Source organism: Pelophylax lessonae (genome assembly GCF_965119305.1).
Source record: "Pelophylax lessonae genome assembly, chromosome: 1".
Taxonomy (NCBI): Eukaryota; Metazoa; Chordata; class Amphibia; order Anura; family Ranidae; genus Pelophylax; species Pelophylax lessonae.
The window spans coordinates 684,996,451-685,016,526 of record NC_138768.1 but is presented as its reverse complement, the minus strand read 5'-3'; the positions used below and the strand labels follow the sequence as shown (position 1 = coordinate 685,016,526).

General features: G+C 40.7%; 1 protein-coding gene across 2 annotated transcripts in view; it reads left to right on the top strand.

Annotated features, from left to right (window-relative positions):
* The window catches only part of FSTL5 (follistatin like 5), a gene marked incomplete at its 3' end in the record, with an annotated part of 983,490 nt that overhangs the window by 908,128 nt on the left and 55,286 nt on the right, over window positions 1-20,076 (top strand). For both annotated transcript variants that reach the window (XM_082261833.1, XM_082261832.1), the window contains one exon: window positions 1,580-1,687. In XM_082261833.1, the coding sequence (XP_082117959.1) occupies window positions 1,580-1,687 (108 nt within the window). The remainder of the gene's footprint in view (window positions 1-1,579; window positions 1,688-20,076) is intronic.

Genomic DNA, 20,076 nt, shown 5'->3' with positions numbered 1-20,076 from the left:
TTTGTATATGCGTTACATACTCAAGATGCCATATCTGTATTGAATTAAACATTACCAAGCCAGATTGTCCAAACATCCTGCTTGTTTAATCACTTGTTGACCATCCCACAGCAGTTTTACTGCTACAAGGTGGCAGCTGTGGGCCGGATCATGTATATACTGTATACATAATCCCGCACTTCTGCCTGCATGGGGTGCGCCACTTCTCCTTTGAATGTTCACAGCACAAGCCGATCTGTGAGTGCTGGGCACCCATTGTCCTCCAGCACACGCCAATTGTCTGTAAACAACACAGAATGGGGATTTACCTGTATAAACAAGGCATATCGCCATTGTGACGGGGGGGGGGGGAATGGATTATTTGTTCCTGAACAATATGCCTCTTCCCCTAGTAGAAGCAGCACACATAGTTAACACAAACACTGGCTAGGCACACATTTAAAACTTTGATCGCCGTAGATGTTTTACCCCTGTCCCAGCCAATGTCATTAGTACAGTGACAGTGTATATTTTTAGCATTGATCGTTGTATTAGTGTCAGTGGTTTTCACAAAGTGTCAAAAGTGTCAGTTAGTGTCTGATTGTCTGCTGCAATTTCGCAGTCCCACTATAAGGGTGCTAATCATCACCATTACTAGTATAAAATGTATATATATATATACTGTGCTGGACCCGGGGATGCACCCCTCCAGGGCACCCGGGGCCCAGGCCTCCCAGGTTTCCACCTTCGTATCAGAATGCGCATCAAGGGCATACAAAAATTTAACCACACTCATATTGTGACAATTGGTAGTCCATACATTCTTAATTTTTGCTTTTTAAACAGGACATGAAGTAGTATAGAATCTACTAGAAACTAGAATCTAGAAACTGTTTTGCCGTGTTTGTTCAAAAAATATATTTTGATCTTTGGTTTTATCTTTAGTTATCTTAAGTAATACCAAAAATTTTGGTAAAGAAACAAGCCCATATCATAAATGTAAATTTTTTTCTAGTTCATAGGAGTTATACAGATGTGAGAGATGAAGTGGTTAATTGCAGTTACCCAAAGCAACTGATCAGAATCTCTTTTGTATTGGCAAAACTGCAGCAAAGTAGCATTGAAATGGTTGCTCTTAATTACTACTACACTTAAAGAAATGCGGTACTGATAAAAAAATGAAAACTTTCTGAAAATGCTAACTGTCTGTTGGCTGTCATACTTATACAATAGCAAGTTAGCAGTGACAGGCCCCATATTTATTTCTGTATAGGTTTTCTTTAAAAATTAGCACTTGAATTCAATAGTTTCCAGGTTACTGAAGTTATGTTCGTAGAATACAAATTCTGATTCTTTAATATATAAAATCACTTTTGGCATTAATGCACAAAAAGTGGTAACCTTAGCAACCATGAGATTTTAGATTACTGAAGCAATTCATGTAAAAGACAAATTATAACTTTCTCCACCCTTGCTTTTCTGGCATACTAGAAAACACTGCATTAAAGGTTGTGTTGATCTATAACTAGCAACTTAAATTATATATTTCCTAATTTTTTTTATATAAAAAAGGGATTCACTCATTTTACTCTGTTTCTAGGCAGTGAACACAGATCCCACTCCGGTGAAGCTACATTATGATAAGTCACATGACCAAGTCTGGGTACTAAGTTGGGGCAACATGGAGAAAACATCTTCTACATTACAGGTGTGTACTGTATGTGTATGTTTATGCATATGTACTGTATATGTATGTTGACTTTACTGAGGTACATTTTCTTTTCATTCACATGAGGGGCACTTCAGTTTCTATGGATTGAAACTGCATTAAAGCCCAAATGAACTTTCCGTTTAAATCAGCCGAACGCATTCTACTGCCTACATGTGGACAATAAAAGTCCCTCTCTACAGCATGCTGGCAAGGGACACATTTAGAGCACCTATTGTTTTGATGTACCTGGAATATATTTATCTTTCCTGCACAGTAGGACAATAATAGGCTTGATCAATATTTTCTCATCTTATGGATCTTGTGTTATGCCTATATACACAATAGAGATAAAAGAAACAGGAAAAAGTGTGACTTTTTCAAATATTGACTGTTGAAGTTCATGTATACATGTGTGAGGAGCAAGTCAAATACACTATGCTTTGTTGTTTGACCTGTTACTGAGTTGCTTATGATTAGCTTGTGAGTTGCTTCCAAATTATTGCTGTTTTAAGTTGTTTTTAACTGTGTTTGGTTCATTTATGTTTATTTACATGGGTAAAAATAAGAGCTCAGATAGAAATAACAACTGTTTATACAAGCCTTTAGCAAATCATCCTCAAAGATTGGTGAAAACAATTTCTATGCAGGTGTTGTAATACAGACTTTTGAGCAAAATAAGTAGGGGGTGAAGATCGAAGTAAACACTCTGCATGGTGTTAATTATGATGGTTTATTGGACAATTTTATGTCTTATAGTGAATTCACCATAACAAACTTAATAGTAAATAATACATACATTTACAAATTAAATATTGGCATTATAGGTAATAAAATTCCGGAGATATAAAAACATTTATTCATGTGGGTTCTGATACTGGTTATAAATGATCCTCTGTCCAGAGGGTATGTGACAGAAAATCATTAACACTGCAAAATATAAAAGAGGCCCCTTGTAGTCATGTTTTGGATAATGGCTCAAATTAATCTAAAACTATTAACCAGTTCTAGAATTCACCCAAAGCTACAATTATTCTTAGGTTTTTTGAAAGGATCATGTTTCCACTTCTCCCACACCTTTTTTTCCTTCTAAACATTTGCAAAATGATAAAACCAAGTTATTGTTCTTTATGTTTCTTTTATAAAGTTCTACTTCAAAGTGGTTCAAGAATATTAGATAAGCCTGCAGATAGTTTTCAAAGCATGGCTAGATCAAACACTTTGAATAGCTGTAGAGAATTATAGTACTGCTAGAAATCATACCTTTTATCAGTAAGTTTGATGGGGTTCCTAAAAATAAAAATAAATAAATAAAAAATCGAATCTCATGGATAATTGCAATATTTTGTCCTACAAGCATCTACTTAATAATTCTATTTGATGATCTGGCAGTTATATTTACAAATTTCAGTCATTTAAAATTACAGTTGCTTTTGGCAAACCAATAAATCACTTTTTAAACATACAAAGGAATATCATTCACCATTAGAACATTTCAGTTTCTAGAGAGACTTTTCAGCATGTTTAACCAATTTAGATCTTTTCAATGTACTTCTAAAGCTGAGTTTTTTTTTTTTTTTTTTAATGCAAAGTACACACCATACAGTATGTATGGCTAACTTCACTCCCTACACACCCCAGATACTTAGGCTTTGAGAATGTTCTATAGGCAAAGTGAACATTAGATTAATTCTTTAAATAAAGTAACACTGTGCTCATTTTGAATATCCATTTCTATGCTGAAAAATTAAAAAAAAAAAAAAAAAAAAAAACAGTTGGTTGCAAATGATTATATGATTAAAGTGAGCGCAGAATTGCTTTATTCAGTCATTTATGTGAATATCCTCTATTATTTGCTACATACACTATATTACCAAAAGTATTGGGACACCTAACTTTACACGCACATGAATTTTATTGGCATCCCAGTCCTAGTCTGTAGGGTGCAATTTTGAGTTGGCCCACCCTTTGCAGCTATAACAGCTTCAACTCTTCTGGGAAGGCTGTCCACAAGGTTTAGGAGTGTGTCTATGGAAATGTTTGACCATTCTTCCAGAAGCACATTTGTGAGGTCAGGCACTGATTTAGACAAAAAGGCCTGGCTCGCAGTCTCCTCTCCAATTAATCCCAAAGGTGTTCTGTTGGGTTGAGGTCAGGACTCTGTGCAGGCCAGTTAAGTTCCTCGACCCCAAACTTGCTCATCCATGTCTTTATGGACCTTGCTTTTTGCACTGGTCTGAAACATTTGGTGGAGGGGAGATTATAGTGTGGGGTGGTTTTTATGGGGTTGGGCTTGGCCCCTTAGTTCCAGGGAAGGGAACTCTTAAGCCGTCAGCATACCAAGACATTTTGGACAATGTCATGCTCTTAACTTTGTGGGAATATTTGGGGATGGCCCCTTTAATTTCCAACATGACTGTGCACCAGTGCACACACAAGGTCCATAAAGACAAGTCTGAGCGAGTTTGGGGTGGAGGAACTTGACTGGCCTGCACAAAGTCCTGACATCAACCCAATAGAACACCTTTGTGATGAATTACAGCGGAGACTGCAAGCTAGGCCTTCTCGTCCAACATCAGTGCCTGACCTCACAAATGTGCTCCTGGAAAATTGGTCAAACCTTCCCATAGACACACTCCTAAACCTTGTGGACCATCTTCCCAGAAGAGTAGAAGCTGTTATAGCTGCAAAGGGTGAGCCAACTCAATATTAAACCCTATGGAGTGAGCATTGGATGCCATTAAAGTACATGTATGTGTAAACACAGGCATCCCAACACTTTGGTAATATAGTGTAAGTAAGGCCTCACACACACACACACAGAGCATTTGCTTTACTCTTCTGAACGCCAGAATACTTAACAGGAAAAAAGCTGCCTATAAAACAAGCATTAAGCTGTGTATTGCACAATTGTTTAGGCTTGTATAGCTTGCGTTTAAGTGTTAATGGATTCCATTGGCCAGATTATAAATTTATTCTGGCCACTGGAATGCATTAATGCTCAAGCACTGGACGGATCTAATGGTTGGGCATGTTTAGATGCATTTACACTCATTAAGTCGTGTTCAGCATTTTTTCTGCTCTTTAGTGGGTTTTTTTTGTCTTTAAACGCTGCTCTTCTAAAACCCCTGTAAATATGTATGTGTGCATCGGCGCATAGGCTAACATAGAGGTGCTTTTGCAGGCCGAAAAAAACAAACAAAACGTCTGTATTAGTTGCATTTTTTAGGCTTAGTGTGCATGAAGCCTAAAGCAACATCATTAGTTTCTATTTTGCACCTCTAGTGGCCGAAAAGGGACAAGGCGCAGATTAAAACTGAAAAATATTCAGACCTACTATTGCAGATTTTAGGTCTTTGTTTTTTTTACATAATGTAGGTCAATAGCAACCTAGCAGATGGTACAGCCATGATGTAGTAGTACAAAAGGGTCAAAGGATTGCTTTAAAAGTGAAGCTTGGTTCAGGCCCCTACTTGCTGTTTCTCATCTTCTGCCAACTCACTACTGATTTTTACAGATGGTATGGCATTTTACCTTGAATGATGAGCGGGGCTATTATGCTCTTATAGACCAAATGTTCAATCAGATAATGTATAGGAAAGTTTGAAAAAGAGCATTCTGTTTCTACTTTGTGAACTTTATTGCATATTACAAACATTTGCGTGCAATATTTATCATGCTTTTGTAAGGCTGTCCTGAAATCCATGCTGAAAAACCTGTACTATTTAACATATATCACAATGTATGGGTAATGACAGTGCGCTACACAAAAATACTTTACCAAGGTCATGGTCAATGTACATATCTGCAATATCCAATCTAAGATCCTATTTCATTGTTCTGACTGTGTAACCTGAAGAATGAAATCTGATTGTTTTTATGGGCTACTGCACACTCCTGTGTTTTCCACTGACTTATTATTATTAAGCAAAAATGGAAGAACAGACTAGGAAAGCAAGTTCCCTACATGGTGTGTGCTAAATGCACACACCGCGACAAATGTCCTTGCTACCTATAACATTAGTAGGTTTTTACAAGGTAACTTTTACAATCAGTTATATATGCAGTATATTGATATAAGGACTTGAAGTTATTTTAAGCATATTACAGAATCCATGTTTACTTAAAGCGGTAGTATCCCGCTTTTTTACTCTTTTACCTACAGGTAAGCCTATAATAAGGCTTACCTGTAGGTACAAATAATATCTCCTAAACCGGCATGGTTTAGGAGATATTTACAGTGCATGCAGCCGCTCGCGCTAGCGGCGCATGCGCTCTGAAGGTCCGAAGGAACCTTCAATCTATTTGCCGGGAGCTTGCCGGAAAATCACTCCCGCACGCATGCGTGGGAGTGACGTCATCGCGGCTCCGGCCAATCATCGCGCCGGAGCCGTCTCTTCCAGCCAATCACTGCGCCGGAGCCGCCGAACCCGGAAGAGACGGCGAGGGATCATGGCAGCGCCCGCAGCGATGTCCGGGGGTCCGTGTCGGGGCTTCGTTCTAAGGTAAGTAATACATAATGAGCTAGTATGCGATGCATACTAGCTCATTATGCCTTTGTCTTGCAGGTTGTTTTTTTTTTTTTTTTTTTGAACTTTGGGTTTACAACCGCTTTAAGGCATCCTTATAACCTATTGAAAGAGCTACAGTATCATGTTTACCTGCTTCCTGTGCACCGTTTTGTTCATTAACATTCCACAGTGCAATTCCCCATGCTGTGGATACATTAAGGCTGGGTTCACACTTGTGCAATCACGAACATTGCATCTGATTTGCACCGCATTGCTGTGCAGATCACATGAGATGTTTGTGTGATGCAAATTCAGCCATACAAACTTTATGGCTGAAATTGCATCACATTAGCACCAAGATGGTGAAGAACTCTTTTTTGGTCCTTCACTGGAATCGAATCGCATGGGTATTTACACCTATGCGATCCGATTCCTGAACCATTTCACAGTACGCACTGCGATCTGCGAACTGATTGTGATAATACAGCTTGGTTTACAAATAAATCCCTGCCAGCTGTCTCAGCTCTTATTGTGAGATGCACATCAGAGAAGGAGTAGGAGCAGAATTTGTTGAACAGTGTTGTTTGTAATGCACCATTTTTAGGGCATAAATCATATTTAAAAAAGTAAAATAAAGCATTTGGATAGTAAAGCTTTCAGTTTGTGTACATGGGATGAGGGCGGGTCCCCTGTAGCCTTAGCGCCAGGTGGTGGTGGGGCTTTAAAGTGGAGTTCCGGCCAAACTTTTTTTTAGATAAAAATACCCCTAGGACAGTCATGGCTAGTGCATTTAAGCAACGATAGCCTCTGAACTGTCCCCTGTTTAGTGTACCTGTAAGAAGAATTACTTACCTTGTAAATTTCTTGTCCAGCCCTGCCATCTGCAGTGTGGGCAGCTGAAGCCGCAGTGTCCCTCTTCGTGTCCTCTTCCTGGATTTTGGAGTCCCAGAATGCCATGCCTCATCATTTCCGGGGCAGGCGCGTCATTCCACAGCTGGTTCTGCGCATGCCCAGAAGCTGTTCTCATTCATTCAGCAGGGAATGACGTGCCTGCACCGGAAGTGATGAGGGACACCGGTGAAGGCGCATTGACTCCTGGGATTGATGACTCTCCTCTCCCAGGAGTCAATGCAAAGGAGGAAGTGAGGTCGGGGGCCGCGGCCGCATAAGGAGGAAGTGGAAGGAAGGTAAGTTAATTTTCATTAAAAATAAGGTAATGAAACAAAAAAAAATAATAATTATCCAATTCTTTTTCAGGATGTTTTAATGTCATTGATGGTGTAAAGTGTAAAAATAGGGTGGAACTCTGCTTTAAGCTGTCCTGCTAAGATTGTCATCCAGTTTCATAGGGTGATTAAAGTATAAATATAGACAAAACTTTTTTTCATTTTGGATAGAGTTAGGGAGGGTCATAATCTCGTCAGTTTTTTTTTTGTCAATTGAAGGAATCCATTAAGTTCCCCTAGGTCACCAGAACAAGTCTCCCCCATTGGAATATTTTCCCTCTATTACCGTTCTGGGGACGCTATCCAAAACCAAAAAAAATGTTGTGCCTTTAGCTATACTTTAGGAAGGGGCAGCTTTAAGTTCTAATGAGAAATATTGCATAAACTAGGCATTCTCATTTAGGACCATCACGTTAATAGCATTGCACTTCAAAGGTTCTTGGTTTAATGATGACCTATATGTAATAAATCATTTTGCACCAGTTTTGCTTTTTCCTCATCCCAAAAAGTCAAATGTGACAAAAAACAATATACCTTAAAATCACACATGGTGCCCTTAGGTCATCTGAGTGTTTATTAAATAAAAAATGCTTACTTTCCATCACAATAGTTACAGATCACTAACTACAACAAGCCAGAGGTAGAGTAAGTGGTCATTTTTAACCACTTAAGCCCCGGAGGATTTTCCTGCTAAAAGACCAGGGGGTATTTTGCGATTCGGCACTGCGTGACTTTAACGGACAATTGCGCGGTCGTGCGACGCTGTACCTAAACGAATTTGACGTCCTTTTTTTCCCACAAACAGAGCTTTCTTTTGGTGGTATTTGATCACCTGTGCGATTTTTTGATCACGCGCTATAAACAAAAAAAGAGCGACAATTTTGCAAAAATAGCAATATTTTTCACATTTTTTTATATGAAATTCCCCCAAAAAAAAAAGTAAAAATCAAAATTTTTTAACATTTTTGGCCAATTTGTTTTATCCTACCTATGTTTGGTAAAAAAAAAATCGCAAAAAGCGTATTTTGATTGGTTTGCGCAAAAGTTATCGCGTTTACTAACAAAGGGAAAGATTTTTGTCATTTTTGTTGTTTTTTTTTTTAACGCGTAATGGCGGCGATCTGCGATTTTTTTTGCGGTACTGCGACATTGCGGCGGACAGATCGGACCCTTGACTGACATTTTTGACACTTTTGGGGTTACCAGTGACATTTCTACAGTAATCAGTGCTATACATATGCACTGTTACTGTAAAAATACACTGGCAGTGAAGGGGTTAACTTTATTTGGGAGGGAGGGGCTGTGTGTGTCCCTAGGGGAGTGATTCTTACTGTGATTGGCTGTGGCTCTAGCTGTAAGGACACTGATCAACGGATCTACATACTAGATCCGAGTAATCAGTGTCTTTACAGCGATGAGAATGACAGGCAGCTTGTTTACACAAGCTGCCTGACATTCTCCCTCTTCCCCCGACGATCGCCGAGTGGCCGGCGGACATCGGGTTCGCTGGTCACATGCGCGGGGGGGTGCGTGACCGCGCGGGAGCGGGAGCGCGCCTCCGCGGGCGCGCGCTCGCTCCCCAGACCCTCCCAGGCTAGTGACGTTAATTAACGTCACTCTGCCTGGCAGGGGCTGACCGCCGCAGTAAATCTACTTGCGGCGGTCGGCAAGCAGTTAAGTGTATTGCCATATTACTGGTTATATCTGCTTGTTTGCCTAAGAAATATGATAATAATATACAAAGAAATGGTCTAACTCCATCTGCTTTATTCTTTTAAACAGAATGCATTTTTATAATATACAGGTGCATCACATAAAATTAGAATATCATCAAAAAGTTAATTTATTTCAGTAATTCAATTCAAAAAGTGAAACTCATATATTTTTTATAGATGCGTTATACACAGAGTGATATATTTCAAGCATTTCTTTCTTTCAATTTTGATGATTATGGTTTACAGCTAGTGAAAACCCAAAATTCAGTATCTCAGAAAATTTGAATATAACATAAGACCAATAAAAAAAGGATTTTTAATACAGAACTTTTGGCTTACTGAAAAGTATGTCCATGTACAGTATAGTATGCACTCACTACTTGGGCAAGTTTGCTGGCCAATCAAGCACAGTGATACCATGATCATGAAACCAGGTATTTGTACTTTTGTGTGGGCAGGTGCCAAATTCTGCTGGAAAATATAATCAGCATCTCCATAAAGCTGGTCAGCAGAGGGAAGCATACTCTAGAATTTCCTGGCAGAGGGCTGCGCTGGGTTTGGATTTGATAAAACACAGTGGACCAACACCAGCAGATGACATGGCTCCCCAAATCATCATGGACTGTGGAAACCCCACACTGGACCTCACGCCGATTGGATTATGTGCCTCTCCACTCTTCTTCCAGACTCTGGGACCTTGATTTCCAAATGAAATGCAAAATTTTCCACAGTCCGTGATGATTTGAGGAGCTATATCACTTTGTGTGTTTCAATTTTTGAATTAAATTACTGAAATAAATTAACTTTTTGATGATATTCTAATTTTATGAGATACGCCTGTATATATATATATATATATATATATATATATATATATAATATATATACAGTATCTCACAAAAGTGAGTATTTTGTAAATATTTTATTATATCTTTTCATGAGACAACACTGAAGAAATTACACTTTGCCACAATGTAAAGTAGTGAGTGTACAGCTTGTATAACAGTGTAAATTTGCTGTCCCCTCAAAATAACTTAACACACAGCCATTCATGTCTAAACCACTGGCAACAAACGTGAGTACACTCCTAAGTGAAAATGTAAAAATTGGGCCCAATTAGCCATTTTCCCTCACTGGTATCATGTGACTCGTTAGTGTTGCAAGGTCTCAGGTGTGAATGGGGAGCAGGTGTGTCAAATTTGGTGTTATCGCTCTCACTCTCTCATACTGATCACTGGAAGTTCAACATGGCACTACATGGCAAAGAACTCTCTGAGGATCTAAAAAAAAGAATTGTTACTCTACATAAAGATGACCTAGGCTATAGGAAGATTGCCAAGATCCTGAAACTGAGCTGCAGCATGGTGGCCAAGGCCATACAGTGGTTTAACAGGACAGGTTCCACTCAGAACAGGCCTCACCATGGTTGACCAAAGAAGTTAAGTGAACATGCTCAGCATCATATCCAGAGGTTGTCTTTGGAAAATAGACATATGAGTGCTGCCAGCATTGCTGCAGAGGTTGCAGGGGTGGGGATCAGCCTGTCAGTGCTCAGACCATACGCCACACACTGCATCAAATTGGTCTGTATGGCTGTCATCCCAGAAGGAAGCCTTCTTCTAAAGATGATGCACAAGAAAGCCCAAAAACAGTTTGCTGAAGACAAGCAGACTAAGGACATGGATTTCTGGAACCATGTCCTGTGCTCTGATGAGACCAAGAAAAACTTATTTGGTTCAGATGGTGTCAAGCATGTGTGGCGGCAACCAGGTGAGGAGTACAAAGACAAGTGTGTCTTGCCTACAGCCAAGCATGGTGGTGGGAGTGTCATGGTCCGGGGCTGCATGAGTGCTGCCAGCACTGGGGAGCTACAGTTCATTGAGGGAACCATGAATGCCAACATGTACTGTGACATACTGAAGCAGAGCATGGTCCCCTCCCTTCAGAGACTGTTATACAAGCTGTACACTCACTACTTTACATTGTAGCAAAGTGTTATTTCTTCAGTGTTGTCACATGAAAAGGTATAATAATATATATATACAGTGATTTTTTTCTCAGGTAACAGGTGCAGGTACTCCCCTCTTCTGAGTCACCCCTTGTCTCTGCCCCATTACCCCCTGCCATATATTTAGTGCTGGGGTGCCAGAACTGCGTTCCCCCATGTTCCCGCTGAAAAAAAGCTATATATATATATATATATATATATATATATATATATATATATATATATATTGTGGCAGCCTGTAAAATTCTATGAGAGGTTAAAAGCTTCTGCAGCTGGATGGGGTGAATGGTTCACTGAGTAGTATTAATGTTTAGGGCAGTATGCAAGCGGGGACAAATACCCAGAATGCAAGAAGTCTAAGTTCTGGGCATTCGTCCCTGGGCACATAAAACTGTAAATGTTAGTGCTACTTGCTGCATTATCCAGTCCTGTCCACCTGCCTCATCTTTCAGCCTCTTATAGATTTTTACATGCTGCCAGCAGTAGGGCTGGATGGTGCACCTGTGCTTTGTGCTCACATGAAAATGCTGGAATATTATGCATAGAAACTAAACAGATGCCCAATGGGCATGGGACCTTACCACAGCACCTGTGCAGGATCTTTTTTTTTCTATTATAATAAAGTGTTTATTGAGATTTATAGTAAGTATAACAATACAGAAAGGAACAAGATTGAAAATGGTGAACAGAATATAATCAGTCCACAAATTTATACATGAAGAAAATACATTGAACATAAGAACACTTATTGGGAATATAAGCAGTAAATGCAATGTAATAAGCCCGGCTGGCAGTAGGGAATGCAGAAAAAAAAAAAAGGCCACCTCGAAGTCCCATCCAACCCCACACTATCGTCAACACGGGCACGACAGGGCAGACAGGGACAAATCAAGGTAACTCACGAGGGATGAACCTTCAAATTTCCTGCCACCAGCCTATGGCATATAATGTAAACATTATCCCAATTGGAGATGTACATCGTGGATATTGATAGAGAATAACTTGAGAGTTAGATAGACAAACTTAATTAGGGGAGGAAGAAGGGAAAATCATCATAGGTGCATCTGTGGGGGAAAAGTTTTGTTATTCAAGCAATATTTGGGCACTGTATGGTGAAGGTATTTAATCTATAGAGATTTCTGGTAACTAATATATCCAACCTGACCATATATCCTAAACTTTGACCATATGAACCCATCGTTCAGGCACCATAATCGTATCAACCTCCCGTTTCCAATCTAGGGCTTTGATTGTTTCCAAAATCTGGGTATTAGGGATTTGGCTGCATTTAGTAGATGAGGATGTATGCTTTTTTTTAGAGTTTGGTGGAGGAAGGGACCCCATGAAAAACAAAATGCATAGGAGAAAATTCTATAGGTCTCTGTCATTCTTTTAATCCATGGGGTTATTTCCTCCCAAAACCGTTAAATCTTAGGGCAAGACCACCATATGTGGAGGAACGTTTCCTGATGCCCACAACCCCTCCGAATGCCTTTTTGGCCTCCATTGACAGGACCACCCATGGAGTGTGATCAGGTCCATTTAGAATTTAGAAGGGAGATGGGCCTATAGTTTGCGCAACATTAAGGGTCCTTCCCAGGTTTCGGTAGAACCGTTACATCGGCTGGCAAAGCTTCTGGGGGAAGGAGGCTAGAAGTAGTGATAAAGTTAATGTAACTACAGAGGGGCGAAGCTAGAGTGAAGACAAACTTTTTGTAATAAGCGTTTGTAAGGCCAGCTGGCCCTGGGCTTTTGCCTGGTGGCAAGGCATTAACTGCTGAACTTAATTCCTCAGTAGTAAATGGCTGTTCTAACTGTTCAATAACAGAAGGAGTCAGGGCAGACAAGGCAGATTCCCCAGGTAAGCCCAAATCTTTTTTACCTGGTGCACACTCTTACCCGTTGGGGAGGATGGGGGAATATTATACAAGGACTCATAGAAGCGGTGAAACTCTGCAGCTATGGACTGAGTATCCACTATCTATTTGTTGTGGGTAGTCAGGGAGTGAACACAATGGGGTTCCTGCTGTTTCTTTAATTGTCTAGCTAACAACCGGCCAAATTTATTTACCTGCTCAAAGAAACGGTAGGCAAAATACTTTATCCTTGGCCTTGCGGTCCAAGCGCTGGGAGAGGCTGAGTCGCAGCAACTCCAGTTGTTGAGCATTAGCTGGGTCAAAGCTTGCCTTGTGTTTGATCTCAAGAGCGTGTATTCTGTTTAGGAGATCAATTCCCATTGCTTTTCCCTTTTGACACAGGAGCCATGAGAAATGAATTCCCCTCAAATTACTACTTTATAGGCCTCCCAGACCGCCTGACCGGACACCTCCCCAGGGGAATTGGTTTCAAAGTATGATGTCAATGTGAGGGAAAGGGTCTCTAAAATATATTTATCATCTAAACGGGACCCATTCAGTCCCCAGGTCTGCTCTGTATGGTAAGCAGAAACCGGACGAAGAGTCAGAGTTATGGGAGAATGATCTGAGATGGTGATAGATTCAATCATGGAGGAGCGGACACAACTCAGATAAAACGGATCCGCTAATAATAAATCAAGGCGGGAGTATGTGTCATAATAGTTATAATCTTTATCGCTAGCATGTGACACACGCCAACAATCCACCAAATGAAGAGAGCGTAAAAGTTGTTTAACGTGTTTGAGGGCTCTAAAAGACAAGGGAGTTTTACCTGATGAGGTGTTCAGGCAGGGGTCCAGTGTAAGATTACAATCCCCTCCCATAATCAAAGAACATTTCCTAAAGCCCTCCAGCTTCCGTAGGGTCCTAGAGAGGAAGTCAACCATATGTGTATTAGGGGCATAAATGGTGGCAAACATATATCTAGGGCCATGTATTGTGCCTTTAATAAAAAGAAAACGGCCCTCAGGATCAGCTTGCAGGGAAGTGAGAGAGAATGGGCATGATTTCCTAATGGCTATCGTTAACCCCATAGCTTTTAGGATTGGGGATGGAGCATTAAACCACTGAACAAAAGAGGTGAGAAGCATACGAGAGGTGGACCCTGCTGTGAAATGCGTTTTCTGCCAAAAAAAAATCTGCAGCCAGGTGATGCATTTCCTGCCAGATACGGCCCCTATTGGGTGGTGAACAAAGACCTCTCACATTGTAGGACACAAGTTGCAAAGTATCAACCATTGCTTAAGTCTAGGTAAGACCAGTAATGGTATGAACCATAACTGCATCTTTCACAGGGATAGGCAGGGTCCGTCCCAGGAAGAGCCCCTTTGTTATATAAGTCTAAGACCCTAAGTGCACCTAGAAGGAAAGGAAAAGTACAATTAAACAACAAACATTAAAAATTGGAAAAAAGGATAACACAAAGTCCCGTAACATTACATACACCTGCTAAAGGTGAGAGGGATCTGGAGAGGAGAGAATTTCCCCTGTCCAGGGCCCTCCACTCCTCTGCAACTTGGCAGAATATAGAGTCCCGTAGTAAGGGACCCACCTAGTTGATGTCTGGGAGCATAGATGGAGTACCCAGTGCTTCCCGGGCAAACATGAAAAATAGCATAAAAGTGACATCAATCTAACAGCCAAGAAAATGGTGGAGAGGAGGAAAACTAACAGTTATCCGTCATATGAGTCCACATGATGTAGTATGTAGTCCAGGTAGACAGTGAGGAGGCCAGGGCACTCAATGAGAAAAAAGGTACATAAAAAAACAAATAACAAGAACATGTCCAGAGAGTACACCTTGTTGGGCCTCCTCAACCGCCAACTCAACTCGTGTAGATAACTCACGTTACATGTGGGTCCATGAAGAATCAGGTAGGTAAAAGGGAGGTCGGACTTCGATTGCGCCTGTCCTGGTAATGCTTGTGATGAGATTTTGCTGGAAATTGATGCCAGCATTTGGGGCGCTGAGAAAGTGATATACAGCTGTTCAGTCTCCAGTCCAGGAAATCAGTCGGGAGGAGATCCAGAGTTTCCATGAAGTGTTGCAGACCATCCTTAGTTTCGGAGGAATGCTGTCTTCCCATTCCGAGAGGCCATATGGTGGAAAGGGAAACCCCATCTGTAGGAGACATCTACTGAGCGTAGTGCCTCAAGGAGAGGGCGGACAGCTCAAAGCTGCATTAGGGTATGCCAGGATAGATCTGGAAACAAAGAAAGATAAGCTCCATCAAAATCAATGGTTGGTTTGTCACGGGTTGCTTTCATATTCACTTTCTTCACCAAACATTTATTCAACTTGCAAATAACTTCCCTGGGCCTGTCTGTATCTTGGGGGACAGGGAGTAGGACTCGTGAACTCTACCCACTTCAATGGTATCTAGTGCAGCATCCCCCAAGATCTGTGGAAAGAGACCCTATACAGTGTGAAGCAAATCAGGAGCCTGGGTCGACTCAGGCAGACCTCTTATATGGATGTTCTAGCAGCGGTCTCTATTTTCATGGTCATCAAGTTGATCTAAAAGGGAATTCAGGACCTCCTCATGATGTTTGGTATAGTCCTCTATCGCAGTAACTGTCTGTATAAGGTCATCCTGGCTTGTTCCCATTGCTTCTACTCTGTGCCCCAACGCCACTGCATCAGCCCTAAGACCCTCCACAGCCTGTTTACATGATAGCTCAATAGCAGCTATCAGCTGCTGTATGTCAGCCTTGGGGGAGGGCTTTTATATGCTCTCTGAGGTCCCAGGCAGACTCTGCTGCATCAAGGACTGTAGAGAACTGACCTACTGAGTGGATGAAATCTGATGGGCTGGAGGGCTGCAGCTGCGGTGTTGTCTCAATCCCTGGAGAGCAGCCGCTGTGTGCAGGAGAGCCGGGCTGTGGATTCTCCTGGTCCGGCACCATCTTGGCTGTGCGGCCTGAGCCCGCTGGATGTGGGGAGAAGAATACCTGGAGCACGCTTGTTGATGCCTTACCACTGCCAGGTGTGGGGGCATGTGGGCATAATAAAGCCAGAGGAAGGACACAGGAGGTGGCCGCTAGTGGCGAAGAAGGGAGCAGAGAGCTTCGAAATGTGCATCCTCACTCCATACTGTCTAGGCCATGCCCGCGTGTGCAGGATCTTTTAGTACCTTCTATTTATCTCTGTGAAATAACTGCATGCCTGCCTCACACCGTTTAATCATTAATGTAAGTAGTAGCCATTAAAACTTGGTCTTGCAATATACAGTACACACACACACACTGTATGTCAGAAAAGCTTCACCAAATGTTAGTGTGTATCAGGTTCTTAGTTTACAAGTTTCTCAGATTTATTTGTTAAGGCAGTTTTTATGCAAACAATGAGCAGATCAATAATTTTCTTAGAATAGCTTTGTACTTTTTCACTTGTGTTGAAATAATAAAACCTCATAAAAAGTAACATAAAGAAGCAGCATATTATGAGTCATATAATAGATACTATACAGATTCGGCAAAGGCTATTGCACTCATGGGAGACATTAACTGGGCATTCTTAATGCATCATCATGTGAAGCATGTGTTTACTATGACCATTAAGCTAAACAAAATGTAAGCAGTATTTTTTGCATACTAAAACAAGGAAGAAAACTATTGAACTTTTCCCTCATTATGCAATTCGTAGATATTTATTTAATGTAGTACATTGTATAAGAGCGGAAAACAAATAGTGCAGCGCTATTGTCAGAAATGAATATAGAAACTTATAATCATAAATTATGCAAAGAAATTGATAAATGCACAAATGAGAAAATGGTGCAACACTGACATAATAAGGTGTAAACCATAAGTGCATAAATTGACAATCATCCAACGTGCATATGGGGTGAACAAAAGTCCAAAAAGAAAAAGTCCAAAAATGAATACACAGGTCCCAGAATGGATAGTAGGTGGAAAGGAGGCTGAAATCCCAAGGAGATGTTACAGCAGGAATACACCCATGACAACTGTGTGAATAGGCTGTTTATCAGAAGCCACGGCCCCCAAATCAATGGTCAGGCCACACACGCTGAGATGTAATATCTGTAAGCTCCTTCCTATGGAACCCTGGGTGAGGAATCTGTCTCATCCGGATCTTGTGAATCACAACTCCAGGCACATAAACATCAAATGTATGGAGAAGAGACAAGGAGACCCATAGCGTAATCCAGTATGATTTGAACAATGAAATTTATTCTATATTGCACTTACATTTGTGAAGTGAAACAATCACATCAGTAAAACCTTTAAAATCTGCTGCGTCCAGCGTGTAGTGTAAAAGCCAGGCGTCTAGGGGGCGTGGTGTATAAGAGTACATGTCATAACACATTAACATGACCTATCATGGTTATGCTACAACTATACAGTAATGGTAACTACAAATCCTGAAGCTAGAAGAAATTACTAGGATATGTCATTTTTTACTGGTCGGTATGAAGTTCAGGTTCGGTGCTACTATGGCTTCACAGAAAATCCTGCATGTTCAAAGTTCACAGACTTGGTGAACAAATGTGGGAAATTCTCAGAACAAATTCTTTGTAATCATAATGCACTGCCTGCCTTTTAAACATAGATCAGCTAGCTTGAAAGGATTAGCCACCCTCCTCACTATAAAAAGTGAGGTCATAGAATCCCTTTGACAATGTGCTTTAGCTGTAAAAGGGAAAGCATGTTAGTATAGGGCATAGAGAGAGATTAGTGTAGGGCTTGTAGGCACAGGTAGGTCTGGTAAAGTAGATGCAAACTTTTAGTGAATGTCCTATAGGTAGTACAATCTGGGTATCATTGGGAACTTGGGAGTGAGGAAATGGAAGGATTTTTATGCCTCAGCACATCTTAAAGGCATACCCCACCTTTGGGACCATAATTAATGTTACATCTACTGTATATTCACATTGTAACATAAAACATAATTGCATTCCTCAACCCTCCATGTTCACCCCCCCCCCCCCAAAAAAAGCTTATCAGAGTTATTAGGTGCTTCTTCCTGTAGACATCTGCTGACATTTGAATGTAGCATGGCTGTGTGTGGCTCCGCCCACAAACCTGCGTCATTCATCTGGGAAGACTACGAGTCCCATCTGCCACCACACAGAAGGATTCACTGTCCCTTTTTTATGCAATGCCCAGGCTTTTCAGGCTAGAATGCATGTTTTTTTACACAGTATTAGAAAATCCATATGCACAAAAGGTGTGTGAATCATATAGTTCAATCTACATAGCTCTTTTTTTAAAGTGCAAGCAGAAAGCTGCTGGATAAACTAGAATTCGGAGTTTCAATTAACTTTAAATAGTTTATTTGGGCCAAGCTGGCCTAAACCAATTATTTCCATTCCTCAGTAATACGGCTGTTGGGTGTGCTGTAATATACTGTAGTGGCAGTAGTTACATACAGTAGGTGGCACTGTATTCCAATAGCAGTAAGGGCAACTTCCCACCTGTTTCCAAAAATAAAGAGAGTTGGGCTGAGTGCTTCACCACAATTCAGGAGAAGCTTTGAATTTTTATCAATGAATACAAGAATTTCTCTGATTGGCCGAAAAAGAGAGGCAGGTGGATGATATTCACTTTGTGAATCATGGGATCCCAAGTGATAACATGATCCCCTGGCCGCAAAGATGGCAGGGTACCGGAATCTACATTTCACTGTGTCTGGTGGACAGTGTGGTAATGGTGGAGTGGCTTCCCACTCCTAAACCAGAGAAGGCACAATTATATACATGATTGTGCCTGCACATGCCATCCTGCCACAGTATATATATACTGTGGCCGGTTGGCAAGTGATTAATGAACATTTGTGATCCTGATCACTTAAGCAACCCATCCCTGAATATTTCAGTTAGAATGTCAAGAAGGTTGCTGTGACAGGTCAACGTGTGTTGTGGGAACCCCGCTTCTTTAGGACCTCATGGACCTCATAATTGTTCCCATGTAATTACAGTGCCACATGAAAGACTAAAAGTTACCAGAACGTGAATGAACATGACTGCAATGTACCTATGTAATATAAATATAATAATAATATATTACACAAAAGAGATACCCAAAAGAGATACCTCTAGGGAAAACAAAACAAAAAGGGAAATAACTATATATATATATATATATATATATATATATATATATATATATATACAGTGCCTTGCGAAAGTATTCGCCCCCTTGAACTTTGCGACCTTTTGCCACATTTAAGGCTTCAAACATAAAGATATAAAACTGTAATTTTTTGTGAAGAATCAACAACAAGTGGGACACAATCAGGAAGTGGAACGAAATTTATTGGATATTTCAAACTTTGTTAACAAATAAAAAACTGAAAAATTGGGCATGCAAAATTATTCAGCCCCTTTTCTTTCAGTGCAGCAAACTCTCTCCAGAAGTTCAGTGAGGATCTCTGAATGATCCAATGTTGACCTAAATGACTAATGATGATAAATGTAATCAAGTCTCTGTATAAATGCACCTGCACTGTGATAGTCTCAGAGGTCCGTTTAAAGCGCAGAGAGCATCATGAAGAACAAGGAACACACCAGGCAGGTCCGAGTTGTGGAGAAGTTTAAAGCCGGATTTGGATACAAAAAGATTTCCCAAGCTTTAAACATCCCAAGGAGCACTGTGCAAGCGATAATATTGAAATGGAAGGAGTATCAGACCACTGCAAATCTACGAAGACCTGGCCGTCCCTCTAAACTTTCAGCTCATACAAGGAGAAGACTGATCAGAGATGCAGCCAAGAGGCCCATGATCACTCTGGATGAACTGCAGAGATCTACAGCTAAGGTGGGAGACTCTGTCATTAGGACAACAATCAGTCGTATACTGCACAAATCTGGCCTTTATGGAAGAGTGGCAAGAAGAAAGCCATTTCTTAAAGATATCCATAAAAAGTGTCATTTAAAGTTTGCCACAAGCCACCTGGGAGACACACCAAACATGTGGAAGAAGGTGCTCTGGTCAGATGAAACCAAAATCAAACTTTCTGGCAACAATGCAAAACGTTGTTTGGCGTAAAA